Below are 25,868 nucleotides of genomic sequence, written 5' to 3'. Positions count from 1 at the left end.
AAAACTGCAGAGGAAACACATATTATTTGCAATCAGTAACACATACTGATAAGCAAGTTCAAGTAAAAATAGCTAGAGTATATTAGAACAGTTTGCAAAGTTTGGTAAAATGGCTCACCAGTAAGATAAAAAATAACTCTCACACTGGGTCGAAACAACCCATAGTCTTGTGTGGTTTTCTACCCATGCTGGGTGAATTTAACTCATATTGCGTTGAAGCTATATTGACCCAACTTTTGTGTGTTTTTTGTGTACACAGTCTTCTGGTTTCAGCTAAAAAGGCATCTCCACTGGAGCAATGAGAGTTGAGTGCCTTGCTCAAGGGCATGTCATCATTTACTGCTGACTGAGGGGAGAACATTCCCTGTTCATTTTCCTCAACTATAATACTGAGGCTACACAGAAAGCTTAATGATCTTTAGTACAGTTCATTACAGTTCCCTCTTCCTTTGTCCAGTATATTTCAAAACTTCCTGTCAGTGTCTCTAAACCCATGATAGATGTGTGTATCTTCCCCTGTCTGGGATGTGTGATTCACTGTCCCTGAGACATAGCACCACCTAATCTTGAAGAGCAGATAAAGCTAATTAGGGGAAAGAGACATCAATCACAGCTCTAAGGCTGGTTATGTATTGTACATACCAAGAGTGGCATCTCAGTCACTGGGTGTGCTTGAGTCAGTCATATACTCGTAGCTATTATTATGAGTTATGTTAGGAGGAGCGTCTTACACTCAAAGAATGAGAAAGCTTTACTTAATGTTTCCTTGATTCTTTTGGGACTAACCAACAACTGTTCATTTTCACCAAGCAAGGAATAAGGGACTAAAATTAATGCAGAAATCACAGAAATCAGTCTCTTTTGTTGAAATGACCTTCAACATTATAACTCATCTCAGAGACCAGAAAAACTGGCGAGCAGCCATGTTTGGATGTGCAACATGCATTAATACAGCTGTCACAGAGACACACACACCCTTTCCTGATAATTACAGCAGGTCCAGGAGATTCGCTGAACTGAGGAGAGCAGAAGATGACCTTATAGCTTTACGTAGAGCTTAGAAAAATAAAATCATCTTAGCTCCTTTGTTTATAGATGTTTTATACTTTATTTAGTTCATATTTCTACACAATTATATTTTTATTGTTTAAAAAACTACTGTTGCCTTGGAAGAAAGCCAAAATGTCCAGGTGTAGGACTGCACTCACCCTGTAGATGGGAGTATAACTCTTTCTATGTTACAATCTACAGTATGGGGTAGAACTTGTTTAGAGCCTGTAAGACCTAACATATAAATATAAAAAAGACTATAAAGAATGTTATATTATGTCAGATTTCAAACACTACATGATCATTGCTTTTATTAGATGCCGTAGAATGTGTGTGCGTCAAGGAGGCATGTGTTGAAGGATGATGCTCATGTTGAGCTCACTTGCAAGGTGTGAACAGGCATGTAAATAGGTATAGATATTTACTGTGTGACATGCCCTGACAAGAAGGGATTATATACTTTAATAATAATGTTTACTATATACAATGGTGCATAATTAAACCAGTTTGTCAAGTGGAAATGACTAAGGAAAGACTATGAAACAAAAATACACACTCCTCCTCAATAATTATTATCCATAAATGAAAGTTGCCAATACTCACCAAATCACGTAGGTGTTTATTATTTTTAGTAAAATACTGTAGCTTATGAATCTAGCATAAAAATATGATACATCCATACATAATGTGTCTCATACAAAAATACACCATATAGAATAATATAAAATGATAAAATATGAAGGGTAAAAGAAAAGAGACATACTAGTTTAGGCGCTGTAATGGAAACTCATCTTCTGCTTTTTGTCACATTGTTATCAAATTACACATCTTCATCTTATAACAGGATGATATGAGCAATAAGTCTCTTATTACAAAAAAAGAGCTGGGAAGAAGCTTGAGATTGCCTGTTATCATTTTTATGCTTTACTTACATCGGGTTAAGATCATCAAAACAATGGCAAATTGTTTCATTCTGGTGGTATAATAAATATCTTTGTATCTCTAAAGTTATTATTTTGGATTCAGATATTAATGGGTTTTTGAAAATATAGAATGTATTTTCCTTAATGGAAATTACTTACATGTATAATTCCAGTGGAAAATGAAAAAAGATAACTTGCCATTACAGGGTTTTCATGCAATTGCTGTGAAAACAAATGGGCATAAGGCAGTGTTCAACAGTTTCTTTCTGAATATTCCACAACTCTTACAACAATGCTTAAATATTAACTTCAACTGGACATAAGCAAGATTAACTACTAAAACCAATCATGACAGACAGTGGAATACTTTATGACGTTGTTAAATAGTGATATGAAAAGTCTTCAGGAACTGAATTAAGGTCCATAGTGGCCACTGCACATCTCTAACTGTTAGAGGGGGTTGGCTGTGATGAAGACGTAGATCCTGGCATGGAAAGTGGTGAACGTCCCCTGTCTCCAAAGCTTCATCTCCACATTGATTAAGAAATCCCTTGGACCCTCAACCTGTCGATGCAAGTACACAGCACCTGTGTAGGCATTCAGCTTCCGGGTGCTGAAGTAGTTTTCCTCATTGCCCTGCGTGATGCTGACGATGACGTTGTCTCCTGAGTAGGCAGGGGAGGGTCCGATACGGAAGATCTGTGCAGGGATGACGATGTTGGACTGGAAGCTGAGGTAATAGTAGGTGATCCTCAGCGGAGAGTTTTGACACTCCAGGTAGTTAGGACAGCTGATCCGCTCACAGCGCCTACAGGGGACACAGGTAAGGCAACTTTCTTTGTATTCAACATTTTTCAACAACAAGGCAATTCTAAGTTCTTTAAAAAAGAAATAAAACATGTTAAGACAAGATAAATATTATAATTAATTAAATATTTCAAGATAAAAAAGCATCATTTTATTACTGAATTATTATTAAATCAGTTTCCTATACATTAATTCTTACTGAATACTAATTCTCTTCACTCACACTCTGTCCAATAAAGACGGAATGCCCAACCCCCCCCCGCCCCCCAACCCCCCCACCAAATTGCCCAACAGTTAAACTGACTGAGTTGTCCTTATCGACTTTAAATAGATCAAACTCCAAATATATCATAAACTACATAACAGAATATCAGCATTTTGAAAGATCAATCAGGCATCATATTGAACATTGGTATGGCTTTTAAACAGATTATATCACTCACGTGTCAGACACCTTGCGGTAGTTTGGTGGACAGGTGAGAGAAAGGCAGCGGTACCCTCCTTGGATGTTGTAGCAGGTCTCGGCCAGAGAGCAGTTATGGGCGCCTGTAGCACACTCATCGATATCTAGAACAGTTAATGCACAAGGGCTGGTTTACTGCCTGGAGCCGAAGAAACGTGCTAGTTACAGTTGGACATTGAGGAAAAGCCTCATTGCCGAAACATGTAGGACAAAACTAATCCTTGTGGGGAATGAAAAAACTGCTCAAGTAAAAAAATTCAAATTAGCTAGACAAGATTTTTAGTACAATAAAGTTTTATAGCCTGTGTAATTACTGAGCCACTGTAAAAGTACCAATTATATTTATCTGTGCAGAACATTACACTCAATGTAGAGTTAAATGGGTGCAGAGACATTTTAAAAATCTGTTTCAGAGCAGAATTCAATGAGGTGCATGTGTATTGAAGCAGCTACAATACAGTGAGTGTATGCATTTTGTTGGTTTTGTTTTTTAGAAGGGTGTTCACCTCTGCAAGAGCGTCCATTTGGAGACATGGTGTATCCATATTCAGGACAGGCACACTGGTAACTGCCAGGAACATTCACGCACTTATAGGTGCACAGATGGCCGATGCTCTGGGAACACTCGTCGATGTCTGAGCAAAAAGGAGGAAGTAAATCATGTGAGATTGATTCATAAACCTGTCTGAACATTAGTTTCGTATAAATATGGTATTTGTGGTGTGTAATAGAGTGTGCCCCACCTTCACAGGTGTGCCCATCCTCCCTGAGGTGGTAGCCCTGTCTGCAGTAGCACTGGTAGGAACCATAGATGTTGGCACACTCCTGATTGCATGGGCTGGCCAAACACTCATTCACATCTGGAGATTAGAGGTTAGGGCTCATTACTGTCACAATTGACTTGATCAAAGGGTTTTCAATGTTTTTATCCTAACATATAAACAAGATGTTGTGATTAAGCCAATTATGTTTTTACTGTTTTGTGCTTGGAGGCATGGTATGACATACAGTGTAATACACTAATACCTCTAACTGCCGTTCCTCTTCAGCAATATACTGTACAGTGGCCAGCTTTAATATCAGCTCAGTCTAGGAATAACGCAAACACACAAACACACACACACACACACAGGTCTGGTACACCAACAAACACAGTCAGACATTAAACACGCATATTTTCACGCGCAGATTCACCAAAACATACAACCACATGCACCAACACGTACACATGCATGCACCCTCTCACACCTATGCAGGCAGACACTTATACACACACACCTTCACAGTTCTTCCCATTTCTGGATAAGCGGAAGCCAGAGGTACACGAGCATTCATAGGAGCCTGGGGTGTTCTCACAGGTCTGGGCACACAGGCGGCCTGGATAGCGCCAGCACTCATTTACATCTGATAGGAAGAAGCAGTGTCATCATACCTCTGTAAGTGTGTATTGCATTTATGTATATGTGTATTATGTGTTCAAGTGTACGTGTGCAACCAAGCAGGTGTTTGTGTGTATGCCTGTGTGCGTTTGTGTGCATGTCAACGTGAGTGCAGTGTGAGGGGACCAGCTGCCTGCTCATAGTCTAAACACTTGAGCAGAGTCCATTATCATGAGAGTCACAACACAGTGAATCACAAACAGAGGGAGCAGCAGCAGCAAGCAAGCAAGCAGCAGGGGCAGAACAGAGTCCTCTGCAGCAGGAGACGTGATCACCCCAGTCGCTACTGCAGGAGGCAGCAGCAGAACCCAGGAAACAGCAGCAGCTTTCCCACCACAGAATAATAAACAGGAACAGCAGAATGGGCAGACAATGAAGAGGGGCGGCTGTAAAGTAGTGCAAATGAGTGATAAAGTGATGAAGGGGGAAAAAAAGGTAAACAGAGAACAGTATAAGTAGGAAAGTGAGAGAAAGGAGGGTTAAGACAAAATGCATAAAGCTCCACTTGTGTCTCTTAAAATGTAGCAAGTGTGCTACTTCTGAATGATAATGTGTATTATGTCCAGCATACCTACACACATCCTCCTGAATGAATCATACTGATAGCCTGTCTGGCATTCACAACGATAGGAACCAGGCAGATTGTGGCACAGCTGGCCCTCTCCACATCGATGCAGACTGCCCTGACACTCGTCCACATCTACAAGGCACACAAGAGATGGAAAAATCAATTAAATGACAATTATTCAGCTGCCCCCACTTCATGAATCAATGTCGTTTGTTCATGTGTAACAATTACAAATCATACCAATACATCTGGATCCATCAGGACTGGCATGATAGCCGCGGCTACATATTATCTTCCTCTGGCACATGTAGGATCCCACTGTGTTGATGCAGTTAAAATCCTGGCTACATGGCTGGGCCAAAGCGCCACACTCATCAATGTCTGTCAAAAGGAGAGAGAGAGAAAGACAGAGAGGGATGAAGAAGAAAAAGAAAGACAGATGAAGTGAGGAGACCTAAAGGCACAAAGGCATGCTCTTTAGCCACACTGTGGTATCAAAGCAAACACACATCACACAGTTGCATTCCCATGGATAACTTTGTTGTGTGTGTGTGTCTGACATTTTCTCAATTTTGTCATTTCTCAGAGCATTTCTTTTTCACTTCTTTTACAGGGGCGTCGGCTGCCTCGACTTGCCCCAGTTCCTGCCCCTGGGGGCTAATTCCACAGCATCAGTTTGTACTGTAGGAGGACAGAGGACTGGCTTTTATCCACCCCTCTGCAGTCCCTAACAGCAACCTCTCTGATCTCCTGTCTGTGTGGCATTTAACCCCTCTGTTGCTGCAGCTATGCTGATTCACCTGCACGTCGTACTGCCGTGCGTGTATGTGGACTATGATTCACCTGTGGGGAAATTTTGTGGTTGGCTTGGTTCACTCGTGTGCTTGGGAATAAGATTGTGAATCTCTAAAAACAAAAACTATACTGACTGTTATGTAAAACCACACAGAAGACCCTTAATTGCTTGTTAAACCCTCATACAGTGACACAAATTAAAACTGAATCTTTTTTTTTTTCCCCAACCAAACACTTTCTCGGTTTATTTCCTCTGTTAGCACAATTAAAACCAGAAAAAGGATGATGAATTGAGTGAAAACCTCCATATGTTTTGCCCCCACTCCCTTGCCCAAGACAGGGAACAATTGTAAACCTCACTGTAAAAAACTTATATCATCATCTCAGTAAGAAAGTGAATTCCTTTACCTATACATTTGCCCTGTGCGTCCCAGTTAAAGCCCACTGGACACTGAGATCGAGGTATGGGGTTGCACCTGAAGGAGCCCTCAGTGTTGACACACTCAAAGCCAAGTCCACAGTTATGGGTCCGCTGCACACACTCATTGATATCTGAGGAATAAGATGAATAAATGCGCTAATGAGGACTGAATACATTTTTAATTGCAAATAAAGCACACCTCAACCATTATTTGTTTGAGGCTAATAATCCATAACGTGTTAACTAAACAGTGCATGCTACGAGATCCATACATGTAATGCCAAATTTCGCCACTGGATGGCACTGTGGTTAAATGACAGATTCGACAGGCTGCTGTTTATTTATCTTAATGCTCTCCCTGTCAATACTCTAGAGGTTAATCAACACTAAAATAATTGTATTGGAACCTCTTCTATATCATCATCTATACTAATAGCTCTTGTTAAAACCAGAATGGCCTGAATGACAGTTTATTATTTCAACTAGATGAATACATCTAATGAGTCAAACCAGCGGAAGTCACATGCAGTAGTCTTCGTGAATTAACATTGTGGTTTATTCCCCTAGAGTACTCTAACACCTGTCTACTGAGGGACTTACCTACTGTCAATCAGCCTTCCACATCTGCCACAGTATGAACCAAAGCTGGAGGGAAATCTCAAAAGAACACAAAATGTGTGTGTGTGTGTGTGTGTGTGTGTGTGTGTGTGTGTGTGTGTGTGTGTGTGTGTGTGTGTGTGTGTTTGTGTGTGTGTGCATAATGCATGAGTGTCTTGAGTTTTCAGGGAGGCTTGCAGGATTTCACTATATGTAATTGCTGTAGTATGGCCTAAACCAGCTCTGGCAGGCAGCCCTGCTGATACACTGTAGGGTAGGTGTCTAAACAGCAGATAGTGATTGAGCATCTTGCTCCTGACACAAGCCTGGCAGAGTCGGCAAGAGCTGAGTGGGCCCGGCACCGGCGGAGACAGAGACAGAAAAGCCAGGAAGTAGGATAAATGTGTGAGTGATTGGCAGTGGCCTCCCTGAAGGCAATGGGTTCAAGAAACCTACAAGGTCAAAGAGTCTATGTGCTGTACGTGAGAATTTATCCCCTTGAACACTTGGTTGTTTTTTTTTGACTGTTTTCACTCCCTGTATTCACAGGGTTATGGCATAGTCACTGCATAGTTCGTAAGTATTGTTATTTCCAGAATGAATTTGGCTGAAGAAGATAATAAGCATATGCAAGGACACTTTTTATGAAAAGAAACGTTTTACACAGTTTAATTAAAAAAATTTTTGCCATTGGCACGAAGGTTGGTCCACCACTTCAGTCTAGATGGAAATATCAGCTATTGCCATGAACTTACAGGAGTTTTTGATTCCTAGTCAATAAATCCTAATGACTTTGGTGACCCTCTGACTCTCATGTCAAATCTCAAAGTCATGGTGGTGCTAGAGGAAAGCACCACCATGACTTTGAGATTTGTGGTTTTGAGTGAAATAGCTCAACAACTATTGGATAGATTGCCATACAGTTGGTACATTTATGTCCCCCTCAGGATGAATTGTAATAACTTTGGGGATCCTCTGACCTTTTTATCTTGTATTGTGAATGTGAGCTTTTAGCAAAAGCACTGCTCTGCCTAAATACAGCCTCACAGAGTAGATAGCATGACTGCAGACTTTTCCTCTCATTTGCAGACTTTTTAAAATAATAGATAGACTTTTTAAAATAATAAAATATATGAATGAAGTATGAAGTATGATTAGAATATTGGTGTTCCATGGATATAACAACCACATTGACATTTTTTGCCTTAGTACAATAAAGTTTAAAAAATCCACTTGTGTAAAACATGAAAACGTCACTCCTTGTCACTTCTGTTATTTTTAATTCCATTTATGATTAATATGTTTTGACCCTAATATGTCCACTATGCTTTGGATGATGTGAACAGGAAGTGTAATATTGCCATGAGTTACTGTGTTAGCTGTAGGCTACACCTGAGCCCCTGAGCCCCTGATATTGTTAACATTTTGGCAAATCTGCACTATAGAAATTCATGCTGCATTGGCTACAAGCAATTCATGTTTGCACTGATGGTTTTTGATGGTTAAAAAAAGTCAAAATTTGTTGATTATGTGCCAAAATCTTAAATAAGAAACTGAAACTGGAAAGAGTAAGTTGTACTGATTTAAGCAATATGTGTGTGATATCTGGACATTCTGGTGTGATTGAGCTATGACACCAAAAACAAAGAGTGATTTTTGGCACAAAATGTGTCAATCTGGTGTTAAGGTTGTTGAACACACTGGGTCAGGAAGACAGTGAATATTAATGCAAGAATGCACAATTAATTCATGGTCTTATCTGAGTCATTCTGTTTCGAGAAGGGAGAGGGACACAATTTAGTTTCTTCCAGTGTGGTGACTTTGCTTTATTTGTCAGAAGAGGAAAAAGGAGAGTTTCATTACAGTCTCTTAGTAAGCCATGAATAGGGAATAGGTAGCGCAACACAAAGCTGTTTTTTCACTCTGCACTTATGCCAACGGCCTGAAGTGGCAGCTGTTTGGAGGCTTACTGTTAAACATACTTTCTTGTTAAATGCTCATTTTGCCTGATTAAACATTCTTTAAGGAGCTGCATATTGGCAGAGTCTCCCATCTGCAGTGGAAAACAGCACTTACAGCACATAAACTAAAACTCATCTTAGTGGTCCTTCTTCCTGAACATCCTGCTTTATGAATGAGACTTCTGCACAGGCCCAATTTATGGTGCATGGAAATAATGAGACGTATTGGGAGGTTTACTGCTTCCTCTCAAAGTTGGGCGCCACCAACAAAGACACACCAACTAGCTCTTCAGAGTTAAGGGCAAGCAAAGATTATGGAAGTGGCTCTCTGGAGTAATATTTCTTATTATTCCCTCTTGTCTATGTGCTAACATGTGAAGTTACACAATCACTGGATGTGGAGAATTAAAAAAATCTAATTTTCAATACTTACTTTCAAGGGTTTGTTTGCCTGAACAATGTGCCTTCCTTACATTGTGAAAATACAGTAATACAAATGCTCTCCTGCTGGTATTTACAACATATTCATTGTGGGTAAAAGTGAATACTTTGATACTAATAAGGTATGGTGTACCTTCACATATGTTATTGTTGATCTGGTATCCTGGGGGACAGGTGATCAGTCTCTGACAGATGTAACTCCCTGCAGTGTTCACGCAGCGCTCATTCAGCTGGCAGTCATGTGCGGACAAACACTCATTTATGTCTGGAAGTTTAAAAAAAAAGAATATAAAGGACAAATGTGTCAGTGTGATAAAAGAGAATTACTAATTGAACAGTAGAAGTACAGGATATACAAAATGCCATCAACTGAGCCGTGATCTGTGTGTAACAGTCAGCAGTTAGAAGCCCATTAAAAAGACAGGTTGGGCCCTCCACTGGGAGAGACATTAGGGGCAAGGCCACTGGGCATAACATCCACACAATGAGAAACTTGTCACCATACCTAGCCCCTCTTTGTGTCACTGCCACGGTTTGCTGCTGTCAAACAGGAGACAGACCAGTGGTTATGGCTTAACTTAAAGATACAGTAAATCCCCATGGAGACAGCTTAGAAACATATAGCAGTAGCTGATCTGCCTTAGGATAAACCACGCAGTCCATCACCAATCTGAGTGGAAATTAAGGGTAGATATGGGATGCAGTTCGTAAGATATATCGTGATAATGCATGGATAGTCTGTTAGAGACCTAGATCAGGAACAAGATGAAAAGAACATCTTTTTTTTGTGTGCATCACAGTGTGTTGCTAAGAGTGAAGGGGATTAGTGCTGTATCTCCAAATCTAGAGGCGCTGATTAGAGAAAAGACACATCAGTGGCAGACAGTCTTGCCAAGAAACTCTCCTCAACTGGAACCAAACTCCTCTGGCTGAAATAGAAGAAGTGAAATGAGGGCTGACATTGCGAGTTATTTTTCACTTCTATGATTGCACAACATTTCCACATGTTACCATGGTGTGATGCAATAAAATGTTTTCAGTATTCCAACCAAGTTTTAGGTCCTTACCCTCACAGGAGCGCCCGTCAGCCATGAGGGAGAATCCTGGGAAGCAGGAGCATTGTGGCCTTCCACCCACTGAGGTGCAGTGTTGCTCACATGGGCTGTTTCCTGAAAATAATACTGTACAGTCAAATACAATATATATGAATAATACTGTACTACAAATTCCATACAAGAGCATTCAGGGTGAAACAGAGGGGAGCTTTGTGGCTCTGGGTGGGAGACAAGAACACTATTTACAATATTGCCGTTTGCTCACTTCCTTTTTCCAGGTTGATCCCTGACCTGGTCATATTGTATTTCCTACTTTTGGCGCACAGTGTGGTAGACCTCCACCCTGGTGTCATAGAAACCAAACAAGACAAACAAAATGTGGCCCTGCACAGATTATGATATGGAGAACCCGTGAGAATGGGTGGCTGATGCTGAAAACAAACTAACCTTTGATACCATCTCACCACTTGTGTTTTGACATTTGCAGCACAATTTTAATTGAAAGGGTGAGTTTGAAATAATAACATGTCAATCTGTGGCAGCCTGATCTCGCTTCACATCTACACATATTCGACTACATCAAGATGCATGTTCCAGTCTCTGATTAAGACGTAAGGATGAATGAAAGTGCTCAGGGTGTGCTGTCAGGTCTGCAGCACCTTTTCCCATCATTAAGCTGTACGTTTCTAACCTTCACAGGAGTTGAGTGGGACACGGGGCTCGGTGGGAGGCAGAGGTGGGGAAGTAGGCTCTGCTGCCGCTCTGTCAGTCTCCTTCAGTCCGTTCTCCTTGTCCTCCGTATCTGCAGAAACATGAGTCTCATCACACTGTAATTAAAAATTCCACCTCTTCATTTACTCCGGTCTTAGTTAGAGGCTTGAACCTTATGCAATTCCTGCATTTTCATCCAACGATATGAGGATAGTTGCCACAGATGTAAGATGTAATAGCAGTAAAGGTGAGACAGAAAAAAACATTGCCTGCAGACAAACATTTGGTGTTATTAGTGATCCTCATCCCTCACTGTAATTTGCTGAGAGCTCTGGCATAAGGATCCTGTTGAGACAGGCTTGTGTTGGTGAAAAACACTGTTGATTAAAGTCTGGTACACAATGTACAGCATTACCTGAAAATACTTCTGAACCGTACACCTGAGCAGACCTTCAGTTTGTGCAAAGAATGATTTTCAAATAGTGAAAATGCTTTCTTTTTCATCTGAAAAGCTTTTTGACAACAGCAGAGATGTGATTAGTTGAGCGTTGCTGTCACTCCAGGAAAGGGATGTTAGTGTGTGATTAAAGTAACTATTATTAGCCAGTATTAGGCCTTGCAGACAGGAAGGAACTCAAAGAGACCAGGAAAATAATACACTACGAATGTGTAGACAAATTAGGACAAATGGGATCTTCCTGACAGGAATACAGACTGTAAATCATATTTCAAAGAGCAAATGGCACAGAGAGTCACTTTCCTGTGTACTGGCATCACTGGAAATATCTGCTAGATCTTTGTGACAAAATAAGATTGGTGGTCTTCACTTTACCTTGCGCACAAGTGACAGCGTCCTCTTGCAGCACGTATCCAGGGAAGCACTCACACCGGAAAGAGCCTGGCGTGTTGACACATCTGTGGTGGCAGATGTTGCCCTCATATATCAGGCACTCATCCATGTCCTCCACTTCAACAGGACCCTCCACCGCATTCTCCCCATCCCGCTCCTCACCAATGGAGAAGGCCTCTTTAGGGTACGGGCTGTCAGATACTACAGCAAACAGAGAGAGTGGCTGTTGTTCCCGCAGGCAATTAAACTGTATAATGATATAAAACTGCATTCAAAGTTTAAAATTGTTTTATCACTTCAAAGGAAAACAGCTTTTAAATATAATAATTACAGGAAAGACATAATGGCCACAATAATTAAATATAAATTTAATATATAAAATATATATTTTTTTATTGTAATGTTTATTTTTGCAGGGATAAAAATACACAGCATCATCCACTACCACATACCACATTATTTATGTTCTAAACAAGTTTGCAACACCGTTTCTTAGATGGGCTCTTAAAAATACACATGCAGTTACAATAAAATAACCATTAAGTGCATTAATAATATTATGATTGATCTCTTTCTTTTTGCTTTGTGTTACCAGAGCTGCAGCAGTGTCTCATGCCAAATGGAATGGGTCCAAATGTTTGTCATGATGTGGAAACAAAAATTACCTAACTGACTAATTAACCATAACAGAAGAAAACATAATGTATGGCACCTGATCATCCATGACCACACGGTTTTTACTGCAACATGGATGGTCAAGTTCTTCACCTTGTACAAGCCAAACCAAATCAGTGCAAGAATTCTACTAACAACATTGTGGTTTACTGAAAAAGAATTGAATGCAAAGCCAGGCCGGCAGACAGGCATTAGATCTCTTAGAGTTACATTACAGGATATGGGCTATTATACTTTGTTCTGGGAGGCCAGTGAGGCACACCATTTTTCAGCAGGGTTTGGAAACCTTACTATAATGCTTCCTTTCAACAGCTAGTATAAAGAAAATTTATTGTCTTTGGTTTAAAACAGTACTTTTCTCTGGCAGTGCATCAGTGTCTATTACATTCCCCCACCTCCCTTGGCATGGAGCATGCAATGCATGTGTATTTGCTTGTGCAATATTTGTTGACAGTACCTTTTTTTGGTGTTGGAGTGGGGTTGAGAGAGGGCCTCTCTCTGACAGAGTGCCAGTCATCCTGATTCCCAGCTGTGCTGTCCTCCCCATCGCAGCAGGTTAGAAATATGTGTCTGCAGTGGAAGCCCAGGTAGGAGTGGGCTTCGCAGCGATGCCCCTCACTGCGGAACTGCAGCCCCAGAGAGCAGCAGTCACAGCACTCCTGCAGGTCACACAGTCAGTCTTTACACATGTAGTCATAGATCATTTCGCTCTTTACAGTAGCTGTTGTACTTAACATTTCAAAATCCGTTTTTATGAAAAAGCCTACACGGAATGGTCCATACTGTTAGCAAGGTTTGTTTTTAGTCACGCTAGCGGCACAGCTCTAAGGATGGCCAGTCTGAGCACTTCGGTCAAGACTGAAATATCTTGATAATTATCAGATAGTTATCAAGATATTTCAGTATTTCAGGATTGATATTAAAATTTGTACTGACATCATCCGCATAGGATTACTTTTATGAGAAACTTTTTTGGGGGGGTAAAATATCTAAATATTGGATGGTTTGTCGTGAAATTTGACAGATATCTATGGTGCCCAGAAGATGAATCCTAAAGCCTTTGGTGAGCCTTTGACTTTTCCTTTAGTGCCACCATTAGGTCAATACCTGCAAAAATACATTCCCATCATTCTCAGCTGTACTCTGTGTTTCTTATTAGAAAATGCTAGCCTGCTAACACTAAAATGGTAAACATTACTTGCTGAACATCAGCATGTTAGCATTGTTATTGTGTGAATATTAGTATGTTGAAGTTGGCATTTAGCACCACTGTGTCTAAATAGCCTCAAAGAGTGGCAGCAGACTATTAATTTGTTGAACTGAACTTTGATAGTTACAAACATGAATTTGGACCAACTCTTCTCTTACTCACAGCCTCTCACTCTGTTTCCCTGTACCTCACAGCTAGATCACCACTTAAGAGTGCATGGGGGCAGAGCAAAACATAAAACTGAAGTAATGACCACTGTGATGTACAGTGGCTGTATATGGCATAATATTACTAAATCTACAGGGGTCTACAGAAAGGTGGTGAAAGCCAATATTTAACAGCTGCACTGCAGCATAGAGTCGATAATGGCTCCATGTTGCTCAAGGGCCTATGAGCAGGTGAGTAAGTATCCTTCAACACAGAGGTCAAGCGGAAAATGAGTGGTTTTGGGAACCTGGCCAAACGTGATAGAGTGACACAGTGCCCATAACTTGACCCTCATTAATCGCCATAATAGCTATCTACCACTGCTACTGTTTTACCACATCAATTATCAGTGTTTCAACATTTCAGAGAGGCCAACAATTGGCTTATGACATTTTTAATTGCTGAGGTCTGCTTTGATGATTGTAAAGATTTAGGACTGTAGGAATCTTCAGTTGTAATTGGCCCTAAATCATTTTGTCTAAATAAAATAAAGTAATTGAATTGGCACCACATGCTCAGAGGAGATATGATGAATAAAGTTGCTCAAACATGGCATAGAGACTCTTACTGGCTCCAGACTAGTACCATTTTCACATGTTTTCAATTCTACAATGACTAATGCATTAATCAAATCAATTAATTTGAAATTTACAATGTCATTAAGTTTGACTGTGAACCCAGTGAACTGTGTTTACCCTTTGCCGTAGCATTTGATCACATATACTTGCCTTGTAGGAATCAGTCCTACATTTATTGCTGGTGTCCTCTTGACACATATCCCCTGCTCTGGCTGCATTCATTCCAGCCAAACACCGACTTTCTCTCAGGGAACTGAGGCAGCACTGTTGTTGGGCAGTCCTGGCAGAGAAAAGCAAACAGGAGAAAGGACTGCAGAGGTGTTTGGACTGCAACGGTGGCCCTGCAGCAACAACGAGTGGGCCGTTCTTCCCACAAGTGCTGCTACAGAGCTGACTGAAATGTGTTTTCAAGTTAAAATTTAATTAGTCTTAGTCTTAATTAATCTTAAAAATTTACTTGATTGATCTTGCAAGAAAACACCTCATAATAAAATATGAGCATGTTTTGTCATTATGTCTCTAATCTAGCTTCACATTCACATTGTTGATGAGTCCGGTGAAGTAGATAAACAGCCTATGTTTCCACAGAAGGCTATTTAAGATGATTTACAGTGTGCAGAACTAAATGACGTGAAAGGGCGTTTAATAATGACCTTACCAGCAGATGGAGTGCCTATCTTTCTTGGGTAGGTCCATGTTGTTGCAGTGACCATTAGCTGAAGCCCATTTCTCCCCTGTCTCACAGCAGGTCTTCACCAGCTCTTTGGCAGACACTATAATGAAACACAAACACCCGGCTCCAGATTTATCCCTCTCAGTGCAGCCAGTGTTTCAGAGGAATCACATGAAATAAAGGTTACAATGTGAATTCAGCTGGAAACGGATAGTTATTTACTGCAGTAGAATTTCATCAGTATGATGCTGCAAAATCTGGTTATAGGATATTTGAAGTACAACTGAATTCTATCTTTTGTGAAACAGATTTAGAACTGGTTTTAGTGACTTTACGCTGAGAAAAGCAAGTACAATCTTTATTTTTCCTCTCAGACTTCTTGACTCTGCTCTCACTTTCATTGGCAGGGAGAAGTATGAAACTCAAGACTCTGTAAAATTACCTTCAGAGTAAAATTGTACTGTTTGGTTAAATCCTGGCTAATCAGAGCAGAAGCAGAGTGAAAGAGTAACACATTAGCACTTCATTTCAAACTGGGTCAGGCAACAGACAGAGCAAAAACACATTTTCCAGTTTACGGGGAAAATGTATACGTGTTCCTTCAATAACAGGGCAGCGCATTCCAGCTTTGATTTGTGGCTCCTGCACTACTGTAGGAGACACATCTCATGACATTCATGCCTTCACAGTCAGTCACACCATACAGTGCAAAACATCTGTCAATCTGGATATACACAAAACACAGTGTTTTTTACCATTGAGAGTTTTAACGGAGTGTTGAGTGTTTTAATTTTAAATGAACTAATCCAATCTAATCAGAACCAGAAATAACCCTCTTAAATGTTTATGTAACATGTTGCATTTATTTACTGCATTTTTTTATTATGTTTTATGTGCTGACACTGGCCCTCACTGGATTTCTGATTATCACAATTATGTAGAGTAGAATAGAGTGATAGTAGCTATAGACTATATACAGAGTAGGTTTTTTTTTTTGGTATTTAGAGGTTGATAGTGTAGATATGTTGCAAGTGTCTTTCCAGTTATAACACAGATGCAAATCGATATCAGAAAACAGATTATAACCAGAGTCTAAAGCCATACTGGCGGCACTGTAAGTCTGCACTTAGGCTTTGTGCTTTGAGCTAAATGCTAATATCAGCATGCTAATATGTGCCCAGTGACAATGCTAACATACTGATCTTTAGCAGGTAATGTTTACCATGCTCAGAGTCTAGCATGTTAGCATGACATTTGCTAATTAGCTCTAAACACAAGGTACAGCTGAGGCATGCTGTACCTTGAAAACAAACAAAAAATGTGAATGCTAAAGAAAAGGTCAGGGGATCACCAAAGTAAGGAAGATCCAGGGGACTGTGAATGTTCATGACAGCCCATCATATATTTGCCAACACTGCCATCCCTAGAGCCACCCCGCTAGTGTGGCAAAAAATTATATGAACAACCTTCCGTCACCTTTAATTGGTCTCTCGTAGCATGGTCTGCTCTAATGTAAGGTTCAAATGACGGTGGTGGTCATGCAGACGAAAGACCAAGCAAAAATCTTATTGCAATTATAAATAGATGAAGCTCAGTACAGACATTGGAGAGCGCCCAAGGTCATTCTAGCATTTTAACTTCCACATCCACTTTATTTGTTTTCATACTTCTTGACTTACCTATGTAAGATGAAGGCAATTACTCAGAATAGAGCAAGTGACTGCTGTAGTGTGCATAATTTAAAGGTTTAGAAATGAGAAAATCTAAACCTTGAAAGGCACAATGACTCTTTGATATATAACTACAGTATCTGTGCCAGCCATGGAGTTAAACAAGTCCCTTTGAACCTAAGTGGATGTATATTAAGAGACAGAGAACATAATGATTCATCCTCTCTCTTTTGCCTCCTATTCATTTTCTCCAGGTGGATTCAATAAAAACATGACACAAATTTGCTCCATGTGTATATCCAGAATGTACCATGTTTACAAAGGATTTAGAGGGTGAAATAACTTTGGATAGAGATTGCATTTCACCAAAATAGCTACTTGGGATGAAAACAACGATAAACTATTTTAACCAAGCTACATCTGAGACTAACCAGGTTTCTTCCTGTTTCTTTGACAGACCTTCTAATTAAGCCTGTATTGCAACTCTTTCCATTCAGCAGTGCAATAATTAGCTAAGTTGATTTATTGGGCTAGCACAATGGAGTTCTATATAGTATTCACTTGAAAGGTGTCTGAGGAGCATCTCCGTGTTCCAGGCCTGTCATTATATCTGGCCATTAGACTAACATTAACACCAGATGCTTTGCTCTTGTCCAAATCCAGAACTTGTGACATCACACCCTCTGAAATCTATGGAGCAAGAATAATAACCAAAAAGGGAAACTTGCAACATGTCTAGATGTGTCATAAAGCGCTGCCACTAATCAAGGCTCATGTGTCTTTTCTTTTGTGGACTTGGCAGTGATTTACAATACAGGTGGGCTGGAGTCAACAGAACCGACAAAGTGAATAACAGCACATGCCGAGGGTCCATGACATACGAATCATGCGGTAGTACATGTCAGATGCTGAAAGCTTAAAAACCTGTCCGTGTGTATGTGTGTGTGTGTGTGTGTATTCAGAATCTGTGTAAAGCTCAGGAGGAAGTGACACAATGTTCTTCTCACCTAAACCATGAGTACTTGAACAGATACAGTGCCTTTTGAAACACATAAACACTGTCCAAGAACAGCTGGTTGTGACATAACAGGGAGGGCTCTCCTGCGGTCACCATGACTTCATCTCCTGGCCAATTCAGGTTCCAATTATTGACAACTTATGTCTTAATCTCTCTAAGACTGTGATCCAACAATCGTGTGATCCATCTTTTTGTAGTGTTAGTCAGGATTAAAGTTAGTTGACCCAAACCCAGGGGGCTTGTCTCAGTCTTTGATGGTTTCATACCATAATGTCCAAACCAGTGACACTTCCTTTTAACCTGAGATGATGATAACCTGAAAGAAACACTAAAATAAACACTGCCAGTACTTGTCGCTAATGGTGCATTTAATTATTGTGACTTATAGCTTGTGTTTCCTAAACATACCACCCGTGTCCTTGACACACCCAGGCAGGCGCAAGCCCATGGTGTTTTGTAGTCTCTGCCATGCAACATCAGCATTAGAGATTCTTTTTGCATTTTAAATTGGTTAAGTATATTCCACTGCACATCTCTGACATAATACTCTCCACAGTCTGGTAATTTGAACCTGTTTCCCATTGCCTTATTATGTCTTATATATTCCAAGGTGTGTTCACAAACCAGAACACAGGAAATTTGCTCATTTCTTGCCAGAGGAAATCCGTCCAAATCCTGATTTTGGACCTGATGGACGAAAATAAGAGTGAGGAGTAATATTACTTAATTTGTTGGTATAAGTTCCATCAGAAGTATTACTATTTTCTGCATTTGATCTGTTAATGTGCTACTATTCACTACCAGTCTCAGAGTGGTTTCCTACATCTGGAGCATATGTTTTGTTTTATTTATGATCATGGGTGACATGTGGATAAGGCGGTTTTTCAGTAAGGAGCAGTGAGCTATCTTCTCCAAACTGATCTTCACAGTAGTGGAATTCACCCATCTTTTCATCCTAACGAAAATTATACATCTGCTCAGCCCACTCCTATATGCAGCATGTTGTGACAGTTCTGTGGATAAAAACAAGCACTCAGATGCTTTTCATGCTTCAGTTTTCTCAACTTCTCCATGTCTAATTTTCTTCTGGTTTAGTTCAATGTTAAGGTTGGTGCTTGGTAAAGTAGGAAGGTACGTTACTGAGAGGAAAAATGTGTGGAGGTATGCTTCAGATGAGGTGATTACTGAGAAGATTGGGAAACCAGCAGCCTCACGCGAGACAGGTAATCACACCAGCTCATGAGGGACCAGTGAGTAGCGTCTGGCAATCAAGCCACAACAGTGGTCTCATTCATCACATGGGTATTATGCCTCTCACAGGTACAGCCCCCAAGAAATCCTACACTAGGTCCAGCCCAGTATTGGAAAGCCTAAACAATCCCATCCCCCTTCTGAGCACACAGTCATTTGGTTGGAAAGAGAGAGGGCAAATGGGCAGGAGTTATTGACTGAAAGAAAAAAACATTTATTTTGGGCCGTGTCCCCCGGCAAACACAGCCCATTTATGTTTAGTGAAAAAAGGTTGTGTTCTTGTTATTCATGCTTTCTCTTTTGCTCGCCAAATACCTTGGCATCCTCCGCTAATAGCATTGATAACAGGCATTTGTCAAGACTCTTATCAGCTGGGTTTTTCCTGTCTGTGCTTTAACATGTCCAATGACCTTCACTAGTGAACCCTAAAAGTGTCATTCCATCCTCCAAACTGAGTGGCCAGGCCAGTTAGCTCGAGCTCCTTATTCCAGGAGAAAAAGCCATCCTGCTTTGACTTTCAGCTCAAACTCTCTTCCATGAAGCTATAATTCACAATTAAATAGCTGAACTTTATCCTAATGCACTTATGGCCGGTGTGGAAAACCTTTGAGGACGTCTGTCAACGTAAATATCATTTCTTTCCCCTTAGTGAACAAAAGTATTTCTATGTTGGCTCACAGATGTCCACACATAGTTTCACATTTTACCCAGACTTGACCTGAGTATGGAGCCAAAATGTGTCATGGCAAACAGCAACTAACGGTCAATTTGTAACCTGTATGCTGCAACTTTATGCTGGTAAATTAACTTGACAGGTACCTCTGGAGTTCAATCCCACAGAAACACCTCAGAGATGCATTCAGCATATACTATACATACCTATGGAGACCAGGTGCTGAAAGGAAAGAAAAGTCCTGACAGGTCTCAACAAACATCATACTGCTGTAAAGTAGGTTAACCACACACCTCTAGATTGCGGTTTGCTGGACAAAACACTACTAATAAGAAAGAGTCCTCAGAACCCTGAACCTATTTCTTTAGTAATTCTATCACTGAAGTGGTTATAAGGATGAAATGAAAATGCTAATACATTTCACTCATTCATAATTTAGTTTAGTAACTCTCTTCATAGGGAAGTATTGTAAAAGGCTATAGTGAGACTACCTGGTACAGCCATAATTTATGGGGAAATGGTTAAATTAGGCTTTCCTTGGCTAAAAGGTTAAAAAAGGAATCATTAACACATATGGAATTGCATAAAATCTAAAGCAACACAAATTTGCATTACTATTTTTTTCATTTAGAACGTATATGTAACCTAACTTTACATTTTAAATAAGATGTCATATGTCACATTATCCAGTGCAGTGGAACTCCTCTTCTAGACATCCTTGTAACCACTTCATCGTCTGATTTCTCTCCTAGTGCCTGCAGTTGATTGGCCTACATGCCTTTAAGGCTGATCTGTTTGACAACATGCTGATAATCACATGAAGGATACAGGCAGGAGGCACAACCCCAGGACTTACATCGGAGCAAAGTAGGGAGGGAAATTGCAATTTTTACAGATTACAGGGTTTATCAGATATTAGAAGTATAATAATGTAGATATAGCACCAGGCTTGGTATTACTCACTATTTACAAACCTCAACTTGAATGCATGAAAATTAGTACATGCTAAGAATAGTTCTTTTGTCTACTGAGTAAGGTAGATAAATGCTATCAAGGGAGAACAGACTTTCCATGGACAATTGTTTTTCCTGGAGTGCTGCCAGGTTGAATAGAGTGATTATAAATTCCTCCTCAAAAGACAGGATGTGAGAGAAGGAAAAGGAAGATGTATTTTGAAAATTCTGTATTCTGATCTAGGCATTGAACAAATCAAAACATTTTGCTTCAGATTTATTTTAAATTTAGCTGCTTTCAATTACTTTAGAAGAGTTGGGATACTGTTATACTAACTTACCTTCTGTGTCTCCCTCACCATCCTGAGAGCGGTAGTTGTTGAGTGTTTGGGGTTGTCTTTGAGGCTGCTCTCCATCCTCCTGCATCCTGACTGGAGCTCTGCTGGTGGGATTGAACTGTATTGTGGGGTGTGAGCTCCGCTCCTCTTTACCAAGCAGCTGCCTGTGCTCCACTGACACTTTTTCTTGTTCCTTATGGCCGACAGAATGGGAGCCGCCATGACTCTGTGTGCGACTGCCCTGACTATGTTTGTGAATGCCAGAGTGCATTCCCCCTTTGTTTGCATGGGCAGTGTATTCTGTGTCTTTCAAAGTTTCCTGTACCACTCTGTTTCTGTCACTGTTATGTCTAATAGTCCTTTCGCCAGTTTCCAGTTGTGGCCTGTGGTTCTCTGTGGTCTGTGTGGTTGCTGTTATTAGGGATGTTGATGTTTCGCTCTGAGTCTCTCGAGTGGTTGGATCCATGTTATGTGCAACCTCAGCCTCACTGCTCCTCTCTGGATCAGGGCTTTTTTGTGTCTTCCTCAGGTCATGTCTACTGTCATCATGGGAGCTGAAGGAAGTGGAGCTTGACTCTTGGTAAACTGGTGTTGCTGTAGTAGATTCCAGTGGTTGGGCCAGATCATGGATAGTGGAAGACGTTGGCCCTGCCAGTGTATAGTCATAATCCTCGGTGCCAAAACTGGGTGGGTCCTGCTTATACAGTGGTAGAGTGTTTCCCAGTGCCAGCTTGGAAAATGGTTCCACAGGACTCTTTTGGTGGCTGCCATGATGGCTGCTAGGGTCTCTCAAAGGGTTGTTGTTCTCAGTAGTTGTAACCCACATGGGTTTATTAGAACTACGAAGGTCACAACCAGGGATAGGTGAACACATTAGCCTTCCACCTTCATTTGGACAGTGGCAAACATGGCACGGGTCTATCTGATAGGAGTGTCCTGCCTCATACTTCTTGCTGCGTTGGGTACAGCCAATTCGCTCACATTGAGGACATCCATCTGCAGGTTGTAAAATATCAATGCAGTTGGGAGGAATTTCAGGGCACGGAATAAAACGGCAGCTTATTTTCCCTCCTCCCTGGGGACAGGAGCATTCAGTGCTTCCGAAATCCACAAAGTAAGATTCCCCCTCTGGGACTTTCCCTTTCTGGAAGCCTGCTTGGACGCAGTCGTAGTACTGGTAACGCTCACAGGTGCAGCCCATTAGTTTACATGTGGGACAGCAGGCACCTTTCTCTAAAACCGTTTCGATGCAGTTCTGCAGAACAGGACAGTCCACACCTGTGCAGTCTTCCTGGCTTAGACAGGTGTCCATGCACAAAATAATCCAACATAAAAACAACATTGCCTTCTGAATGTTCATTTTGTAAAAAAAAAAAAGAAAGAAAACAAGGCAGTTCTTCAAAGTTAGTGTCTCTTCAGGCTAGATTTTATTCCAGATGAGAAAGAATTTTGTGTCTTTTAGCCTGTGGAAGTAAACAGTGGTTAATGATATATTTATAGTTCTCTGGCACTCGGCTTGATAACAATCACTGTTCTATTATTTTTGGTTTGTTTTTACAGTTGTTATCAAAAACACATGTTTTAACGGAATAACCTGTCTGCTTTAATTTGACCTAATGCCAACTGTAAATTTTTCCATCCTACTCTTTTGGCACCACAGGGGATGAAAGCTGTGGTTTATATGTGGTTGCACATTTGGCTGAAGTTAAGGTTAACTGAGGGACATATGTTGAATAAAAACCTAACAAAAAATATCAATTGTTGATAAAACAATGCTGAAATAACAAACTTTCTATGACAATGTTATAGTTTGCTACACAAAAACAGTGTGTTAATTGTATTGCACAGAGAACTACTTATCTACGTTATTGCAGCACATGTTAGTTTATTCTCAAAAAATTGTTTTGCCTCCCCGGAATATGGTGGGGATGTTGCGCAAATACTTTGCAGTCATTTGAGTCCATTGTTCATTTCTGCCTATAATAGCAGGTGGAGCATGAACTGTTTCAGCGAGCCGGGCTGTTGCAGGGATAACACACAACTAATACCGTGTAAACTAGCAAAAGTACTAATATAAGAAAATATGACATATTGTAATAAATAAAAGTAATATAAAGCATAGAAACAACTGGATTTGGTTTTTACTTCTGTACAGATACAGAGTGGCTGCACAAAGTCAGAATGCGACAGGCTTGATCCTGTGAGTAAGTGACATGACTTCAAATCAGAGAGCATATTGAAAACCAGGTGTTTTCTATTTTACTTTTCCTGTTTTTCCTCGCAGCTTGCATTTGTGCCAGTCGCAAAAAAGACTTATGTGACATCTTATGCATACTCTGGTTCAAAATTAGAGGATAAGAACAAATCATCCTGCATGACAAACTTGTCTTTAGACATTTCCTGCTGGAATGTTTCTAACCTAAAATAGTGGTTCTCTTTTGTAGACTATTTTGTTATCACATTTTTCCCACACTGAACCTTCTTGGAACAGATTCCCACCAAATGAGGAGCAGCTACAGAAAGCATAGGGAAGAAGATGTTTAGCCTATACTTGCTCTTGGAAGTGCATCAGTATCCTGCAGCAACATACAGTGTGTACAAGTAGGTATGGTACAGCTTATTACTCTTGATGTTTTTAGGAAATAAAAGGACATGTGGGAACCTGATTATTTCAATTGCACCTGCCTACCTGTGCATTGTTATTGGGAAATCTAATTCCAGCCTGTGTGCTGAGCAAAACATGCAGTGCATCAACTTAAAATGAATAAATGCAATTTGGAGGCCTTCAAAATCATGAAGGGGTCCTCAGAATTAACACACCATCTGTAGCTCTGTCTTTCTTCATAACTCAAACAAAGCCACAGAACAAGTGCATTGCAGCTATTTGTAGAGAATCAGTTATGTCTTTGTGTGCTGCAGGTACAAAATCATTTTTACCAGATCTGGCCCACTGATGTGATATGTTGAACTCAGCCCTAAAAGCACCAAAACCCCAACTCTGTATGTTTTCTTACAACATTCATAGAAAGTGAAGGGGGATATTTAACACAGGAAAGAATGTCACTTAGTGATAAGGAAATCAGATGGGCTGAGCATGACATGAGCATCTCTTAATACCTTGATGGGGCTTTTTTCTGTTAACGAAAAATAGTCTGTTGGGTTGTTTGTTTAGCTATCTGTTCAGGGAATGCCCTACAAAGCATTTCAAACAGAGACTGTGTGCCTTGCCATCCCAGTAGCCTAAAATTGACCTTTATCCCTTTGCTCACTGAGACCCGCGCGCTCACGCAAATACACACGTGCAAACACTGTTTTCCCGCATCTACTAATTCCTCAAACCACGAGTGAAACTGAAACTGAAACGTCAGTTCCCACTGAAATGACGGACACAAGAATTCGCTTATTTATGGAAGATTATTTGAAAGTAGGCTACACACTTTGACTTCGCTCTCAAATTGAGGACTTCAGCAGTAGGCTATTTGCGGTGATCAATCCCTTCAATGATTTCTCAAGACGTAGCCTTGGAGATGAGTTTAACATTTGAACTTCACTGTCGTATCTATAGGTAAACATTAAATAAAAAATATAGTCTAGGTTAATAACATTGTTAATTTGTCGGTTTATCATATAGCCTAACCAGGAACATTTAGGCTGCGATAAATTAACTCTCAAATAAAACCTACACGGTTGGAAAAAATGATCGTATGGATATAAATCTAAATAGCCTATTTGCGCTCACATGTTTTCCAGTGGGATTCATCAAGTAGAAATCAAAATGGTCAATAAGCTAAATCAAAGCGTGCACTCACAGCGATTGTTTTTATCCATAAAAGTCCTGATGCTTACCTTGCGTCTCTGACCTTGCAGTGCTGGTGTGCTCCAAAAGGAAACTTGTGCGTAAAGTTTATGTCCCGACTACGACTTGGGAAGATGGGAGCGCCCTCGCTCCCTTTTTTTGGGGGGGCGGGACAAACTTCCATAGAATTATTTCCAATCTTTCGAAATGAGTTTTGTTCCCTTTTCTACATTAAACCATCCAAAATACGAGCGATGACTTACCAACAGACGTCGATGTGAAATGTGTGCAAGACTTATGACAAAAAAGTGCGATGTCTCAAAGTTAATTAGGATGCTGTGTAAAATTATGATACCGAAATAATTGTGCATGGCTCTTGTAATATAAGTCATATAATATTACAATTCGTAGCTTGCATTTGTACATATTGCATGTTCACAACTATTACTGTTTAACCAGTATCTTTGCAGCCCACAGCTTCCACTTAGGTGCCACATTATTCACTGATATGCTGTTTACTCTTAGAGTTGCCAACAAGCCATAGTCCTACTGATAAATCAAGCTCATACAAACATCATTAGACATCACATGATGTCAGTGATCTTTTAGCATAGGTTAATGGTATTACAGCTGTAATTACTGAAATTTGATATACTGCATGGTACAGAGGTCTGTCCAAAACAGACTACTGTGGAATTAATCTTTTCAATATCTCTCCAATTTTCTTTTAGTTTGATCTTCAGTT

General features: G+C 40.3%; 1 protein-coding gene across 1 annotated transcript; it reads right to left on the bottom strand.

The window, feature by feature from the left end:
- Positions 1 to 1,648: 1,648 nt before the first annotated feature.
- On the bottom strand, positions 1,649 to 25,312 carry LOC119905735 (fibulin-2-like). The gene is made up of 17 exons (XM_038723022.1): positions 25,174 to 25,312; positions 21,331 to 22,790; positions 15,410 to 15,524; positions 14,902 to 15,031; positions 13,214 to 13,415; positions 12,064 to 12,282; positions 11,212 to 11,322; positions 10,533 to 10,634; positions 9,599 to 9,730; positions 6,454 to 6,597; positions 5,491 to 5,631; positions 5,254 to 5,382; positions 4,522 to 4,647; positions 3,987 to 4,103; positions 3,750 to 3,878; positions 3,224 to 3,347; positions 1,649 to 2,781 (listed from the first exon to the last, which is right to left on the bottom strand). The coding sequence occupies exons 2-17, from the start codon at positions 22,685 to 22,687 to the stop codon at positions 2,424 to 2,426; spliced, it is 3,636 nt and encodes a 1,211-aa protein (XP_038578950.1). The 5' UTR covers positions 22,688 to 22,790; positions 25,174 to 25,312; the 3' UTR covers positions 1,649 to 2,423.
- Between the last annotated feature and the right edge of the window lie 556 nt (positions 25,313 to 25,868).

This window comes from Micropterus salmoides, unplaced genomic scaffold (assembly GCF_014851395.1).
Source record: "Micropterus salmoides isolate LMB-PRFRI ecotype aquatic unplaced genomic scaffold, ASM1485139v1 Ms_hic_scaffold_16, whole genome shotgun sequence".
Lineage (NCBI taxonomy): Eukaryota > Metazoa > Chordata > Actinopteri > Centrarchiformes > Centrarchidae > Micropterus > Micropterus salmoides.
The sequence above is the reverse complement of the archived record's forward strand: the minus strand, read 5'-3'. Positions and strand labels throughout refer to the sequence as shown.